The sequence below is a fragment of the Megascapheus bottae genome, chromosome 23 (assembly GCF_031878675.1).
Source record: "Megascapheus bottae isolate mThoBot1 chromosome 23, mThoBot2.hap1, whole genome shotgun sequence".
NCBI classification, from domain to species: Eukaryota; Metazoa; Chordata; class Mammalia; order Rodentia; family Geomyidae; genus Megascapheus; species Megascapheus bottae.
In genome coordinates, this window is record NC_143531.1 from 4382757 (window position 1) to 4400371 (window position 17615).

A 17615-nucleotide genomic window follows, 5' to 3' on the forward strand; every position below is an offset into this window, starting at 1 on the left:
GAGAAATTAATGCGCTATTTCATGATGTGGATAATGTTGTAAGAAATGTGTTGTTATGCTATCTTATATAATAAACACATGCAAATATCACCGGGTATACCTAAAAGATCTAGCTGCACATTCTACTCTTCACCTAGGCTCTCTTGCTCCAGGCTATGAGTCTGTACTGAATATTAAATAATGGCATTTTTATGTACCTAAACATAGCAAATGAATAGTTATAAGCACTGGTGGCTCACACCTGTAATCCCAGTTACTTGGGAGGCTCAGAACAAAAGGATCATGATCATGATCATGGTTCAAGACCAGTTCAGGTAGAAAGTCACCAGCATCCTCAATCTATGGCTGAGCACAGTGTCCTCTTAGATTCTAGGGAGGTGGGAGATGGCTGGCATTCCAGGCCAGCCCAGGCAAGAAAGTCCGTGTGGTGGTGTGTATTTACAATTTCAGCTATGACAGAAAACTTAAATAGGTGAATCCCAGTCTGGCACTCAAAACAAGGCTAGAGGTATGATCATCAGTAGATCATCTGTCTAATGAACTTCAAGTCCAGAATTCAAGTTCAGTACCACCAAACTATAAATAAAGGGAAGATGTGATAATATATATATATATATATATATATATATACTAGACAACAATGGTTAATTTTTGGGACCACCATCACATATAAAGTACATGATTAGACTGGGGGAAAAAAGGTCATCCAGACAAGCAGAAGCCAGAAGAGCTCAAATTCATGACTCTGGTTTCCCTTTACTCACACAAAACTATCTTGTTTTTTGGTTTTACATAAAACTTTACTACAAGCTTCTAGCCATACCTTCTAGATCTCTTTCCTCTAACTTCTCAGAGTACAGGTATTTATGACCTCTACAGATAGAAAATACACATTTAAATAACCCTTTAATTTCCACAATCTTCCAATTCTAGTCATCACTATTTGTAGTTGCAGATAATTTACAAATTACATCACAATGAAGTCCGAGAAATTCTTTTCTGAGTTTTAGCAAACAGGGTTCTTTAAAAGGAGGGGGGGGGGGGGGGAGTGGTGGAGGGTGGTGTCAGAAGGTTGAGATCTGAGAATAGCAGTTCAAAGCCAGTTGGGGTAGGAATGTCTGTGAGACTTTATCTCCAATATACTACTCCAAACTGCCAGAAGTGGAGCCTTGAGCAAAAGAAGCTCAGGGACAGCACCTAATCCCTAAATTCAAGCCTCAGAATCTGCATGTGCGAACCTCCCCCCAAATGCCCCATACAAAACAGCAGAGGTAGGGTACTTTATGGACAAAGGTGGGTCTGTGCTTGACCAAGTGGATGCCGGAATTCTGGCTCTAACACCCTATGGAAGCACCCTATGGAAAGAGGAATGGGTTCTCCTTGGCCTGTACTCCACACTGCCTCCTGACAGGAATCACTTGCAACAGCCTTGTCTGACCAGGCACAGGGCCCCTTATGCCATGGCCCAGATTTCTTTCCCGTAGAGCTTAGCTAGTAAATGGATGCTGCCTATGAGCTGCTCATTGGATGCAACAGTCACAGAAAACTTAACACTCAGACCTTTTCTTGAATATGTACATCGCAGTACGCGCGGCAGCTATAGCTCCTGAGACTTCACGTTCAAAGTAATGTCCCCAGGTTGGTTTAGGAATAAAACATTCACAGTTGCATGAGCATGAAAACCTGCCCCTGCTGCTTCCTACTTCTTACCCTGGAAGTCACTGAACTTGTGACGGCCAATGTCTTCCGTGTGGCCGGGGGATTTCTGGAGGGGTAGGCCTGATTCCCGGCCACCTGACAAAGCTAGGGAAGGGCTGCACAGACGTGGGCCTGGCAGCCAGGTCCCTGCAGGGAAAGCAGGCTCTGGGCCCGGGACTGCCAGGGATGCGGCATCTTTTCAGAGGGTTCTATAATCCACCAGGGGTCACGAGCGACTACATCGACTTGAAAATATCTTGGAAACTCCAGCGACGGTGGCTGGTGAGAGCACAGGCCTCAGGACGCCCCTCCACCTTCCAACTCGGTCCACTCAGACCTTCCACATCCAGAGTGGTGCCTCCAGGGGCGCCGACACCTAGGAACCCAACTGCGCATGCCCACTCACCCGCCGCGCCTGCGCAGCCGTGCCTCTCGGCCAGGGCGGGAAACGCAACTTCGGAGGGCGGAACCGAGCAGCGTGGAGGCGGGGCCTAGGGACGCGTCGCGCTTGCGCAGTAACGTCTGACAACGTTACTTTTGAATCGTGTGGCGGGCTAGTGCCGGGCGCCCGCTGCGGTCGCGGCCTGCGGTGTGTCGGCGTGCGAATCACTGTCGGCGGGGACCTCACCATGGCGCTGCAGCTCTCCCGGGAGCAAGGCATCACCCTGCGCGGGAGCGCGGAAATCGTGGCCGAGTTCTTCTGTAAGACCTCGCGCAGGGCGGACGGCCGGGAGGACGGGGCTCCGGAGGCCCGCTAGGCCCCAAGGCCGGCCCAGGTGACCCGGAAGTGGTCCTGCGGCCCGGGGCTTGGGGCGGTGGGGGGGGGGTCACCCGGTGACCGGAGGGGCTCGGATGGGAGGAAGGGCCTGGCGCGCGGGGCCCTTCCTTCCCCACACAATCCCTGCCTCCCTAGCACCCCACTCCTCAAGGCTCACCTGCGCCTGGGCGTGGCCTGCGGTCTGGGGTCCGCCCCGCCCGCACCCCACCCGGCCGCGGCTACCCGGGACTGACCCTGGAGGAAGGGGGAGGAGAAGGGGCACCCCACGAATTTGGAAGCCTAGGCCTGTTCTGACACCCTGGGGCCCACAAATCTGAATTTCGTTCACAGGGATTTCATGTGGTTTACCGTTTCCTTCATGCTGCATCGTAAATGCCAAGGGCCTTTGTCCCCCCCCCCCCAAAGAAAAATATGTTTTCATCGCCACCTCCACTCTGCTTTCAGGAAGACCCGCAAGCAGGTTTTCAGCTGTTTTGACAGCTTTGAACAATTTTTTTTTTTTTTCCTTTCAGCCTTTGGCATCAACAGCATTTTATATCAGCGTGGCATATATCCATCTGAAACCTTTACTCGAGTGCAGAAATACGGACTCACCTTGCTTGTAACCACTGATCCTGAGCTCATAAAGTATCTTAACAGCGTGGTGGAACAACTGAAAGGTATTTTTCTAATCACTGAAAATACTTTTGGGTTGCATATGTTCTAGTATCCGCCTTTTCAAGCATCTCAGGCTCATAAAGAGCTTATCGTTCAGCTCTTTGTGTAAATGAGCAAAACTGCCAGCTGACTGTAGTGATTCTGATTTGGAGAGCAGATGATATAGAATTGCAAAGAAATCACAGCCTTCCACTATGCCTTCAGTAGGACAACTGTTTTGTTATTAGTTAGATATTAGTCCTAACAAAACAGTCTATGGCATCTTCTAGAAATGGCTCTTAAGCTAGGTGTCAGTGACTCATGCTTAAAATCCTACCTACTCAGGAGTCTTGAGATCCGATAATCACAGCTGGAAGCTATCCCAGGAAAGTCCAGGGGACTCTTACCTCCAACCTCCCACCCTACCAGAAAAAAAAAAAAAAAAAGCTGGAGGCTGAACTGTCATTCAGATGGTAGATAGCTAGCCTTTAAAAACACAGGCTTCGAGTTCAAGTCCCAGGAATGGCACCAAAAGGAAAAAAAAGGCTATTGGAGTTCATTTGTCCAAATGCAACAAGCTTAAACTCACAGTTTTAATGATAACCATTATCTGAGATAATACACAATACGTTCTTAACATTGTGTAGTTTTCTGGAACAGGTCTGTAGTCATAAGAGTAATATCAAGGAAAATAAAATTAGACTCAACTAGGGAACTAAGTGTAAAACAATTTACTAAACAGCTCATGATATTGTGTTGGTTGGATTTGTGCTCCTTCTCTATTTCTTCTAGAATTCTTTCTAGTTACTATATTTCTTTTCACTTGGAATTCTCATTTCTAATTTTTCTGTTTGTAAGATGCTTTTCCCCATTCTGCCAGAAAACACTGTATTAGTTCCTCTTTGTCTCTTTTCATTTTTTTATTTCAGAAATTTTTTTTTTGCTTCTATTGTAACTTTATTGTTTTCATTGCACTTTCATTCAGATCTGTTTCAAAAAGGCCTTATAGTGGTACTGGGGATTGAACCACAGTGTCATATACATGGTAGGCAAGTTTATATTTTGTTTTTTGAAATAGGGTCAAGCTGATTTTGCTTGTGCTGGCCTCAAATTCTCAGTTGTCTGCCTCTTGAATAGCTGAGATTACAGGTGTGTAAATAGCATGCCATGCTGATATCTTTTTCAAGTGATAGCTATTAATGTTTTCCTGCCATTCCAATCTTCAGTAGTTTAGTCTCCAGCACTGCGAGTTGAGTCTCAATACTGACAGACACAGAAAGATGAAATTCATTTTGTAGTGCAGATTTTCTCAGCCTTAATATTACTTTTTTTTTGGTAGGCCACTTAAGGGGGTTTCCTCTCCTGTTATTAAAAGTTCAGCAATATTTTTCTGTCCACCAGATGTGAGTGAATACGTGTCCTAGCTTTGACCATAACGGCTTTGGTGGGCAGGGTAGACTCTACTCTCAAGTACAAACAGGAAACACATCCATAGGAACCCACCTTGCCTCTCCCAGAATTACATCCAAAACTGAGTGATTAATGATCTGTAGTCATTCATATAAGGCTGTACTCAGCCTTATATTACTCAGGCAAGGATGGATTTGTATCTTCATCTTCATCAACTTCTACCTTTTAATCTTGGTTAAAATAAGATTTGTTTATCTCTACAGACAGAATATTCCCTTTATTTCGAATCTCCTTTCCTTTAGATTTTATCTTATTTTTGTTTTTAGTTTGTGTGTCTTTTATAATCTGAATTGTTCCCATTAGTTTTTTCTTTAGTTTTAATCCTTAAGAATTGCTATCTCTTGAGTATGGTGTTCCAATTTCATGATTCAGGGAGAGCCTACGCTTTTTATAATACCATCTCTAGCTTACTCCTGACACATATAGCTTCACTAACAACGTTTCTGTAGTTAGCGTCAACTTCTAGCTAACCCAGCTGTCTTCATTACAGACCTGCATATCCACTGGTTATTTCTTTTCTGTGGCTACCCTGTAGATACTTTGTACTTACCCAAACTATGATCCTCAGTAGCATAAAAGTCTAACCATAAGTATAAGTCAGAGTCTTGGAGGATACTCTTGAATTGTTCCATGTCTTACACATCCATTCCTGTAAGTCCTATTATTAGCATGTACTGTCCTCCCATTTTTACAAGGTTACGTTATAAACTCATTACTTTTTGTTCTGTTTACTTGTTAACTTCCCCCAGAGTCAATGAACTTCTGTTTTGTTTTGTTTTTTTCACATGTGCTACTAATCTTGAACATTTGAAAATAAGCTTGATTGCTAATAGGACAAATTTCCCTACTTTTGAGAAGCTGTCTAAAGTACCTGTAGTAGAAATTTGCTAAGAATAGGGAGTGGAACCCTGGAAAAGAGTTGGCTTTGCAGTAGACTATAGAAGATACGTGTTATGCTTTGCAGAGTGGTTGTACAAGTGTTCTGTCCAGAGACTGGTGGTAGTCATCTCAAATATTGAAAGTGGTGAAGTTCTTGAAAGATGGCAGTTTGATATTGAGTGTGACAAGACTGCAAAAGATGACTGGTAAGCATGAACTCAATTGCTCTTTGATATTTTCTTTTTCTCCAAAACTGGCTTTATTGCTGTGTAAGTTCTAATTACATGAGATAGTTAGTATATAGTTTATTTTGCCAGTGTAATTTCTAAGGTATCTTCTCTCCTGTGGCAAATTGTCTATGATCATGTTTCTTGTCATTGATTGGCATAGATATTTTTAACATAATTGCCTTTAGTCAGTGAATGTTGAATTTGAGTATTTTTGGTGATAGATGCAAAACTATACATGGCATATGAAGTTGTCTGGTCAATTACTCCAAGGTACTTTCAACTGTAAAGAATGGTCCTTTACCCTGTCCAACCTAAGATGTCGTACAACTATACTTCATTCAATACTATGAGCTACACACTTCACAAACTTTTAAAAACTACAAACTCCTTAAGTGAGACAAGTCCATCATTATCTTATTAATATCTAGCATTTTCTTAGGCATACTCTTCTGTAAACTTGGAATTTTGTTTCTAAAACATTATTTTAGGGAACTTTTAGCCTCTACGAATAATTTTATAATTTATTATTTTATCTGAGGCAATAGGAATTAGACATTCAATCATTTTTAACCACTGTATGACTTTTATTAGTTTAATGGACAGCAGGTTTATCATGTCATGCTAATTTGATGCAGTTAGTAAATTTTGTAATCATCTTATTCTAAATGGCCTGGTACTGTGACCATTCAAGATGATTTGAAAGGACCAATTAAGGCCAGGAGTTTGGCTTAGTGGTTGAGTGCTTCCCTAGCATGTACGAAGACCTAGGTTTGATTCTCGGTTACATACATAGAAAAAGGCAGAAGTGGTGCTGTAGCTCAAGTGGTAGAGCCCTAGCCTTGAGAAAGCCCAAGAACTCAGTCCCTGAGTTCATGCCCCAGAACTGGCAAAAAAAAAAGGGGGGGGGGGACTAATTAAAAAATATACTCATTACACATTTTACACTTATTGAGTTATAGGTTCTCAGGATGCTTTTATTTCTTAATTTTCTTTTTACTTTTGAAATATTTAACCAGTCTTATGTCATTGTTTTTAATAACTTGTTCTGTTTTCTTTCTTTGATAGTGCTCCCAGAGAAAAGTCTCAGAAAGCTATCCAAGATGAAATTCGTTCAGTGATTAGACAGATCACAGCAACAGTGACATTCCTGCCCCTCTTAGAAGTTGCTTGTGCGTATTATACAGCTCTTTTATTAAATTATCAAGTAATGTGTGTATTTGTATATAAATGTGTGTTTAGATATATGTGTGTGTTACGTGTGTAAAAGTAGAAAAAGTGTAAGTCCTGTAAAAGAAAGATATTCCACAACACCAAGTTGAACATTTTTGTTATCATTTCACTGTTATTTTCTTTTTATTACTATGTATAATGTGAATAGGTCTTGCTTTTCATTCACTCTTGTTAGTCCTTACTTGTGAACTATTTATCAAATGCCTTCTATATGCCAGGCACTTTTCTGAGAACTATAATATAGCAGTAGCTTTCAGTCATATTTTTATGTGGTTATATGTTTTCTTTTTAATTTAAACTTACTGTCTTTTTAACACATAAATGTGAGTTTTTTCATAAAGTAAGATGAAGTGCATAATCCTGATTATAAATCAGTCTAAATTGTTTTTGTCCTTTTGAGATAAACAGGACTGTTTTTATTCTGAACACTCATAATTTTCTTATTCCCAATGTAGGCTCATTTGATCTGCTGATTTATACAGACAAAGATTTGGTTGTACCTGAGAAGTGGGAGGAGTCAGGTCCTCAGTTCATTACAAATTCTGAGGAAGTCCGTCTCCGTTCCTTTACTACCACCATCCACAAAGTGAATAGCATGGTGGCCTACAAATCACCTGCTAATGACTGAAGGTGAGACTTGGGTAGTAATGTAGTTACATTTCTCTAATGTTATTCTCCTGAAATTTAAGTCAGTTGTGGTTAGTAGGTCTTATTTCATGGCATAATTTTTGGTTGGGGAAAGACAACACTGTACTTTGGTGAATGCGCATTGTTCCATTTGGGGAGTACCTGCTACCACAGAGAGTAATGCACATACTTCAGGAGAAACCACCAGCTTGTGTCAGCTTCGTAATATAAATTCTTTGAAAGTTGTATTCTTTAGAAAATATTCGCTAGAAAGCTGATAGCTTGACTTACAGAGATGCTTGGATATGTAATACAGCAAAAGAGAAACAATATCTTTGCTTAGATTCTGAAAATAGTGAAATATCGATTTATTGTCTCCTATGTCATTGTTACATTGTGTAGATCCCATAGAAAATTTTCTGATTTAATTTATATGCTCTAAGCCTATGAAGAATGGATATTTGCACTGTTTAATTATTTTTTAATAAAGAACTTTACAAAAGTTTTAGTATTTTCTACAATCAAGCTTTTACAACAAAATAAATTTAAATCTGTATGTTCTGAATTTGTCCTATTTTCATATTGTTGTGGTACAAATACTGTAAAATACACAATTGACAAGTGATATCTTTTTATTAAACTGTGTCTTTATCTTATAACAACATTAAGCTTAGCAATAATAAGTATAAAGAAATACCATTTCTTCAAGTAAGCTAATTTAGAATAGACTCAATATACCACATGATTTCTTTTGATTATCTTTTTCATTTCATAAAAATACATTTAAGCAGGGCATTAGTGGCTTATGCCTGTAATACTAGCCATTCAAGTGGCTGTGATGTGGGAATTACTGTTCAATTTTTCTTTTCTTTCTTTTTTTTTTTTTTTTGCCAGTCCTGGGCTTGAGCTCAGGGCCTGAGCACTGTCCTTGGACTTTCTCAAGGCTAGAGCTCTACCACTTGAGCCTCAGCACCACTGCTGGCTTTTTTCTATGTATGTGGTACCAAGGAATCGAACCCGGGTCTTCATGCATGCTAGGCAAGCACTTTAACCACTAGGCCAAACTCCCGGCCCATATTGTTCAATTTTTCAAGCAAGGAAAGTCAGTGAGACTCTATCTCAAGTTAACTACCAAAAAGTGAGAAAAATAGCTGTGACTCAAGTGGTAGAACACAAGTTTTGAGCATAAAAGCTCAGGGACTATACCCAGGTCCTTATTTCAAGCCCCAGGAACCCTATGTGTGCGCATGTGTGCACACACACACAAACTTATTTAAAATACACATCCTTGTGAAGGGGATTTGTCATGTGAAGTTAGTTCAGTTTTTGCAATATTGGGGTACAGCACCTTTATCTTCTGCCTTGTTTTCAGCTCATTTTTCTTATGGCACGTTTTTTTTTTTTGGTGGGTCATAAGTCTTCTACTCCACCTGGGCACTATCCCTGAGCTCTTCAGCTCACGGCTACCCCTACCCTTGAACCAAGCCCCACTTCGCATTTTCTAGAGGTTAACTGGAGATAAGAATCTCAGGTCCTTTTGTGCTGGGGCTGGCTTTCCACCTTGATCCTCAGATCTCAGCCTCCTGAGTAGCTAGGATTACAGATGTGAACCAACCCACCCAGCTACAGCTCATTTTTAAACATCATTCTTACTCCTTCACCTTTATTCTTGGCCTTAGCAGATATCTTCTTTTGAATTCCCACCTGGTTTTTCAAGGTCAGTTTAAAACTTACAAAACAGTTCGGGTCTCTAAAACTCTACTTTATTTAGTAATTAATTCATTTTTAGTAACTGTTTTAAACTGTTGTTGAGTTTACATAGTCTTTATCCACTCATGAAAGCTTAACTTACCATATTTTAATGTACAAAATACTAAAGAAAGAACACTGTTAAAAACAACAATAAAACAAGTCCTTGGCTGTTCTAAAGCCTGAGACTTTGGGGAAAAAAAGGAACGTAGAACCCGAAGTAACTCACCAAATGCATTTAATTTTGTAATTGGCTTTATTACATTCAGAAAAATCATTGCATAGGATCTAATGTATGCATATTTCCGATAAAGGCAGTGTCTTAGTTTTGTCATCTCCTAGTTCCTGAATGACAGGTAAGTAGAGTACTGTTTATAAAAATCCTTTCTTACACTTGAGTCTTAGGCATCTAGAAAAAGTCACCCACAAATGTTTTGTCCTGATAACAAAATAGGTATGCACAAGTAGAAGTAGATGTTGAATTAGATACTATTAAAAGCCTAGATTTCAAATAATATCAATGGCAGGATAAAATTATGTTGAGATACAAACATTCATTTGAGTACTGTTCGTATCCTCTAGCACTTGAAATGTAGGTTGAGAAGAAATGTAATAGTGAAACGTCTTCCATAAATGCATTTGAAAATTTTTGTAGAAAGTAATGCTTTTCAAAACAGCAATCTGCTAATCACTGGGACTAAGTAAGTCCATTTCTGCTCCCCACACAACATTCTTATATACTAATGACCCTAAAAGTCACTTGGTCTTTTGTTTGGCAATCTAGAATTTCTAAGTGATGAGAAATATTACAAATTTTGTGATTTAGTACCAACCTCCATGATTCTAGAAATTAATGGTCTGAATTTGTTAGTGCAAATAAATAGTAGGAATTGCCATACAATATATTGTCTGACTCACTATAGTACTAGTTCTATAGTAGCTAGGCTCTTGTTTGTTTGAAAGCAGAAGAAACTGGTTATAGAAAGATTTAGTGAAGAACATTAGTGTCTTTTGAGCAATCAGTAAAGACTGCATATATGAGACCAGCGCAGACACACAGGGTTCTCAAATTTGCAGACTTGGAATGATTTTGAGATACAGAAGTACCACTGATGTTCCTTGAAGTTCAGTTTATGATGAAGACATTTAATCAAACAACAAAACTGACTAGCTTTTAGTTTGTGTTAAGCATTAATAATCCAGGATTCTGGGCCGGGAGTTTGGCCTACCGGTAGAGTGTTTGCCTAGCATGCATGAAGACCCGAGTTCGATTCCTCGGTACCATATACATAGAAAAAGAGCCAGAAATGGTGTTGTGACGGCTCAAGTGGTAGAGCTCTAGCCTTGAGAAAGTCCAAGGACAGTGCTCAGGCCCTGAGCTCAAGCCCAGGACTGGCAAAATAATAAATAAATAAAATTATCCAGGATTCTGCAAGATTAGTGGGGCTGAACTCTGACCTCAATTTTGCTTCCTAAATGTAGAGAAATAAAAACTTGTTCCAGTTGATACCACTGTGGTCTGAAATAGAGTCCAGAAGAGACTAAGGCACATCTACTGAAGCAGAGGTATCCCAGTATCCCTCTGGCTGGCTTTTATTGTGCAACAAAACAAAAGATAACCATATTTCCTCTCATGCAAGTTTACTGGTCCTGTTCAGTATATCTCTTATTACACCTATTTAAATCACTGAATCACTGATGGTAACTTGCAAGAAACCAGATGATATGCTAAGGATTTAGGCAAGGGTTTAAGTTTACAACCACTAGATCCACACTGTGCCTTGGGTTATGAATTTTCTGGTCTCTCCTTGTTAAGAGCAAGGTATTTTGTGGTTTTTAGGATGTATTTATGAAATAATATTTCTAGTGTCTATTAATTAAATAGGTAACTTCTGATTTTGTCTCAGTCCCCTTAGCTCAACTAGCATTTTTTTGAGATATTATTTAGGGTATCACATAGAATTTTGATGTCTTTTGCATGTGACACATTAAAAAGCATAAATGATCCATATTTTTTAGTGTACACATACAGGGAATAAATATTTATTAGAATGCAGGCATTGCTTGTTATCCTCCTCTGTGTTTTATAATGTAAGACCCCATAATTACTGACAGATTCCCTTCTAGACATGATTCCTTACCTGAACCCTTTAGTTACTTAGTGTATAAGTTTTACCTTAAATTTACTGTATGTAAAAGCTCAGAAAGTTTTGTGTATAGTGTAACTTTTGTGTTTTCCACTAGGTGTCACTAATGCTTCAGATTCATTTGAGTTCCCACTCCTCTTCTTACCTTGCACAGATTCCAGGAAATTAAGTGTCCAGAGCAAACTAGCTCTTAATGTGCTTTACTTTTAAGACTTGAATATGTCTTCATAGTTATCTTGTGTGTGTTCTTTGCTCAGATGGCCCATTGTCAGATGACTGACCAGAGATGTGGGAAACCACAACTTGATCTTCTACCTTGCCTATATTGCTTAAATCATAAATTGTGTATGACTTTATGAACTGCCATAAAACACAGTTTTCCATCCATCAAAATTGTTTACTTTAACATCAGTTATTCATAATTTGTGGAGTATAATTTTACGTAACTTGTAAATTTCTTATCACTTCCTTTTATTTGTTTTTGTTTGTTTTGTCGGTTGTAGGGCTTTGAACTCTGGGCCTGGGTGCTATCCTGTTCAGATTAAGGTTAGCTCTCTACCACTTTAAGCCAGTGTGCTACTTCTAGTTTTCTGGTAGTTAATTTAAGAGATAAGAGTCCCATGGACTTCTGTTTTCCAGCTGGCTCTGAACCTTGATCCTCAGATCTCAGCCTCCTGAGTAGCTAGGATTATGGGTCCAGTCAGGGTAGACCATTTTAAAATATCATATTAGACTGGGAGAGGCTTTAAAGCAAAATCATACCTGCAAGTTTTAAACTGATAAAGGCTAGGTATAGGTAGCTCACACTTCTTTCTCCTCCCTAGTTCTGGGGCTTGAACTCAGGGCTTGGACACTGTCCTTGAGCCTTCTTAAGTCTAGTGCACTATCAGAGCCACAGCACCACTTCTGGCTTTTTCTGTGTATGTGATACCAAGGAATTAAACCCAGGGCCTCTTGCATGCTAAGTAAGCACTCTACGACTAGGCCACACTCCTGGCCCCCTTAGCACTTCTTAAGTGTGAAATTGTGATTTTAATTGGGCCTAACAAGAAAAAAGCTGCAATAACTGCTTAATTGCAGACTATATGTCTTTCAATTTCAGGTCTCTAGAGATCTTCCCTTTCTACATAATTAAAGCTTTAAATGTCTGTACCTTATTATTTATTCTGTTGCAAACTGCAAAAAAAAAAAAAGCCTCATTGGACAAGTTCATAAAGGACTAGAAAGCAAAATGATAGTTAATCCTGAGATTGCAAAAGATGTTTTTTTAAAAATATTCTCATGCATCAGTTTGTCCTCTATATTTGATCTCTATGACAATCATTTCATTTATCTGTGCTGTTGCATCAGTTTGTCCTCCATATTTGATCTCTATGACAATCATTTCATTTATCTGTGCTGTCTGTTTTCCTCTTTTTTGTGTACCATTTTGCTATACAGTCATTTGCACAGAGCAGTTTATACGCTGGCTCAAATTCTTATTGTTTTGCTTTTAAAATAGATAAGACACTGTCTCCAAGAACTGATAATCACAACTGAAATAAGAGCTGAATGTTTCTTATTGTTAAATACTTAAACAGTTTCTACTCATGGCCTAGAAATTCTTGTGGAAAGCTCACAAGTGAAAGTTGGAAACAATGAAGTTTATGGGACAGGTGTCTCATGGCTTGAGTAGGTAAATGACCGGGTGAATATTTAAGAGAAATTGAGCCCAGCATATTCAACAGTTTATTTTACTCTGAAATAAAGGCCAGCAAATGAATTTCATCTATGCATGTGTGGTATTAAAAATAAGAAAGTAAATTTGAAAGAAGTATATCCTAGCAAGAGCTCATAGAACCATTTCTTTGGGACTATACAAGGAATAGAACATCTCAGCAGATGCCTGTGGGCACATCTGAGGTCCAGATGAATGATGACTCCTCTTCCTTGGCTCCACAGCTTCTCCCCAGTGGCTGACCACATAGAAATGCTCATGGGAGAATGGAGAAGCCTTCAATGTCTACTTTGTGATAACAGTCAAGTTAGAAATTGAGCTATCATATACAATAGCACATTGCCTTTTCCCATCAGTATGTAGGCCCACCATACTATAATATGCCTGTCATAGTGGTCGATTCAACATGGTTTTGAGTAAAAATGTTTAAAATATGATAATGAAAAATATCAAAAGAAATTTTAGAAGCCAACATTTTAAATGCATTCACTTTGGATTCTGCACCTTGGTTGATGGGAGTAACTGAGGCCCTTTCTTACTTGTACTCTGTCTTTAAATCAACATATGATCTGCATTGTATTTCATTGTCCTTTGCTATAAAACATTCCTCCTGGAAAGCACAGCACTGAGATTGGCTCAAAGGTGACATTTTTAGCAAAAGTCGAGTGGTATAACAGGAAAAATGCTCAGTAATATAAAAGTAATTATCAATCTAACATATAAAAAGTAATTTTATTAATTAAAATTACTGTATAACATAATTAATAAAAATAATATAGAAATTATGCCCAGTATAGGCCAAGTTGAACACCATTCTGAGCACTAGAGTGTTACTAGGACTACAGACTTGTGCCTATCAAAGATCTACTGTTCTTACACAGCACCTGGAGCACATTCACTGCTCCTATATAGATTGCTCCCGAACCATATTTCTCAATGGTAGATTTTCCCTTTGGAGAGGCAAATACCAAGTAATTATTAAAATTACAGAGAAAATCTGCAGTACGGAAGCTGGTTTTCCACCTTACTTGACCATAGGACTTCACTGAGTACTTGGCAATGCTCTAAGGAGCATAAACTGATAAATACTGCTCCAAATCAATATTCTTACATCACAGGTTTTAATACGTTGCTTAATCTTTGGGGATCTTGAGTGAATTTCTTTTCTCTGCAAACACCCCTTACAGAAGCTGCTGCTGAACAACTTATTGTATATGAGTTGTTTATTTCCTGATGAAAATAATTGATTAGCTTAGTGATAGATATGGAATGCAACTGTGATATTTTCATCCATGCACTTGCATGAAGATTAGGAGGCAGTCCATGTTATGCATATATAGGACAGACCTGCTACAGTTGCAGTAGGATGTATCTGAATTAACCAGATGCTTAGATTTGTAAACTTTGGTTTCCTTTATGGATTGGTTTAGCAGAATTGAGGCATTCAGCACTAAATTCAAATTATTTTCCCCATGTTGATTCCCCTGCAAATTAATGTGACTATCAAGTGAACCACGACAATTTATGAGGCATTCCAAATTACCAAATTAGGGAACAATAAGAAACCTTGGGTAGGGGCCAGCAATGTGGCCTAGTGGTAAAGTGGTCACCTCATGTTTGAAGCCCTGAGTTCAATTTCAGTACCACATACACAGAAAAGGCTGAAAGTGGTGCTGTGGCGCAAGTGGTAGAGCACTAGCCTTGAGAAGCTCAAAGACAGTGTCCAGGCTCTGGACTGGCAAAAAGAGACTGGTGGGGGGGGGGAGAAGGAGGAGGAGGAGAAAACAAACTGGGTTGATCCTGCAAGTTATAGATGTCAGGTGATCACAGTCCAAGGCCATCTCCAGAACAAACTCATTTCCTAAGACTAGAGAATCATTTATTGGTTGTACTTGTAATAAGTTTCATATTTGTTTTCAGTGAATGTATCAAGTTATCTTTTAACTTGTACTCAATGTCATATCATAAACTACTAAATTGTAGATTTTTCTATATTTTAAATTCAGATCTTTTGAAATCTTCCCATTCTACCTGATTATCATTTGAAAGCTAGCCATATCCACTATAGCTTGTTAAAAAACAAAACCTAATCAAATGAATTACTTAGTCTTTGTTAAAGTTGACAGTTTTCTCTGGCAAAAAAAAAATATATATAGTATATTATAAATGAACCAGAGAAAAACATCAGGATTGGCCCTGGAATTACACAAATTGGTTTATTACCTTATTTTTATTTTATCTTCAACATCTATGTGGTCTGTTTTTATGCTGAGAATCATAACATGACTTTATTTGTACAATGTCCACTTTCATCTATGTTTATCTGTACAATTTTGCTGTGCAAGATTGTGTGCCCAAGGCAACTTACATCAGAAAATCCTTATTGTCTTGGAATTTTATCTGTGATTATTCAGGCCTGCAAGTGTAAATAGACATCATATATTCTTAATTTCTGTGCAAAGGAAAGATCCCAAATGTTTTCACTAGTTAGGGGTCTATGCAATAAATACCTAGACAAAAATATGAAAGACAGAGTACCTTGTATTCACCAATATCCTAATGTAGAAGGCTTAAAACCTCTCTCTCTCTCTCTCCCCCTTCCTCTGTCTCTCCCCCTTCCTCCCTCCCTCCAGCTACTTCACTTCCTCTGTCTCTCTTTCTCTCTCCCTTTCACCATGAAAAAAAACTTAAGAAGATGTTTGTCTCCACATCAGTAACAGCGCCCTCAGCAAAACCAAGCATGCTGGTGTCTTCCAGTCTCCAGAACTGTGAGCAATAAATTTCTGATCTTAAAGTTGCTCAGTGTGTGTTACTTCATCATGATCAATAGAGTTGACTAAGACACAGACACTGTCACTTTTACTCAATTTAGAGCTCTTCCTATAAATATAAAGAAATAGCAATGGCCTTTTATCGACTTAGTTTTTCTTTTCCTCCATGTTTATTATTGGTAAGTGCACAAAATGTGAATCATAATTTTGAACTAGATAATCAGGGATCTTAAATACATCCCAAATGTACAGCCATCACCACCATCACCCTCTGTGAACCTTTTCATCTAGTAGAATACAACTTTGGGCTCAAAACATTTCTTGCTCCAGCCTCTGGCAACTAACATTTTCTTTCTGCCTTATTTTGACTTTTCAATAATTCATATCAATGGAATTATGAAGAACTAGTGGAAACACATTCCGTTAGTTTTTTCTATTAGTGTATTAGTTCACTTAGCATAAAATTATCCAGGTTATCACTTTGTGGCTTATGTCAGAATTCCTTCCCCGCTATTTCTTTTGCCATTCTTGGGACTTGAACTCAGGGCCTGGATGCTATCCTTGAGCTCTCTCAAGGCTAGCACTCTACCACTAAGCAACAACACTCCTTATCTGTGTATGTGGTACCAAGGAATTGAACCCAGGACTTTGTCCATGCTATGTAAACACTCTACCACTAAGCAACACTCCCAGACTCATTTTTTTCTTTTTTCTTTTCTCCTGCCAGTCCTGGGGCATGAACTCAAGGCCTGGGCTCTATGCTCAAGGCTAGTGCTTTTACTATAGCCACAGTGACACTTTTGGCCTTTTCTGTTTATGTGGTACTGAGTAATTGAACCTAGGACTTAGTGCATGATAGGCAAGCATTCTACCAGTCAGCCAAATTCCCAGTCCATTTCCTCTTTTTAATACTGAAAATATGTATTACAAATTCACTGACACATGAACATACGTGCACATATTCATGAACATAGGCACATACATGCACTCAGGCATGAATCACATCCCATTTTCATTATGGGTTAATTCGTAAGTGGAAACCTGGAATGTTCCAAAGTTTTACTATTGTGAATAATATTGGTACCTTGCCTTCAGAATCTATTTGCATTTATTTGAGAAATACATGCAGAAATCACCTGTCAAAATTATATTAAATTTCTTTTAATATGTGTTTCCCTATTGTTTATCTGTTGAACAGAGTGCTCTGTATATATACCATTATATTCTTTATGAATGCTAAATTAATTACTGTGGGCTTTAGCAGTTACACCTTGTTAATGTAGAACTATTTCACGGTTCAGTTTTCAGCATATGCTTCATGGGGTTTGATGGTCTAGTTCTGTGAGCATTCATGTTTATACATGTTATGCCTTCTTTCTGCACTGAAAGTTGTAAATGTACCATCACCTGCATTGTCTTTCTTTGACTTCTACCCTTGTCTCATTTTGACCAAAAGACTTTGTCTTTATTAGTATAGCCACCCCTGTTCTCTTCTTGTTTTGTTTTGTTTTGTTTTTAAAATTGGGTCATGGGGCATGAACTCTGGACCTGGGTGCTGTCACTGAGCTCTTCAGCTCAAGGCTACCTCCCTACCCTTGAGCCACAGCCCCACTTCCTGTTTTTTAGTGGTTAATTGGAGATAAGAGTCTCATGGCTTTGTAGTGCCAGAGCTGGCTTTGAACT

General features: G+C 38.9%; 1 protein-coding gene and 1 long non-coding RNA gene across 4 annotated transcripts in view; one reads left to right on the forward strand and one right to left on the reverse strand.

The window, feature by feature from the left end:
* LOC150047233 (uncharacterized) overlaps positions 1-2411 on the reverse strand; it is a 128446-nt gene extending 126035 nt beyond the window's left edge. The window contains exon 1 of the long non-coding RNA XR_016539417.1: positions 2327-2411. This is a non-coding gene — a long non-coding RNA (uncharacterized LOC150047233). The remainder of the gene's footprint in view (positions 1-2326) is intronic.
* On the forward strand, positions 2231-17001 carry Mad2l1 (mitotic arrest deficient 2 like 1). Of its 3 annotated transcripts, none has more exons than XM_090356637.1 (6): positions 2231-2400; positions 2989-3135; positions 5547-5667; positions 6757-6860; positions 7377-7551; positions 15795-17001. In XM_090356637.1, the coding sequence occupies exons 1-5, from the start codon at positions 2328-2330 to the stop codon at positions 7547-7549; spliced, it is 618 nt and encodes a 205-aa protein (XP_090212763.1). In that variant the 5' UTR covers positions 2231-2327; the 3' UTR covers positions 7550-7551; positions 15795-17001. The 3 variants fall into 3 exon arrangements, with proteins under 3 accessions (XP_090212763.1, XP_090212764.1, XP_090212762.1); XM_090356638.1 differs by lacking the exon at positions 15795-17001 and adding an exon at positions 13386-13561; XM_090356636.1 differs by lacking the exon at positions 15795-17001 and having other exon boundaries at positions 7377-8034.
* Positions 17002-17615: the final 614 nt, after the last annotated feature.

What these genes read in the sequence shown, in the direction of transcription:
- Mad2l1 (XM_090356637.1), top strand. Translation starts at nt 2,328, where the DNA reads ATGGCGCTGCAGCTCTCCCGGGAGCAAGGCATCACCCTGCGCGGGAGC. An exon ending in AATCGTGGCCGAGTTCTTCT is followed by an intron (nt 2,401 to 2,988) that starts GTAAGACCTCGC and finishes TTTTCCTTTCAG; the next exon opens with CCTTTGGCATCAACAGCATT. An exon ending in AAGACTGCAAAAGATGACTG is followed by an intron (nt 5,668 to 6,756) that starts GTAAGCATGAAC and finishes TTTCTTTGATAG; the next exon opens with TGCTCCCAGAGAAAAGTCTC.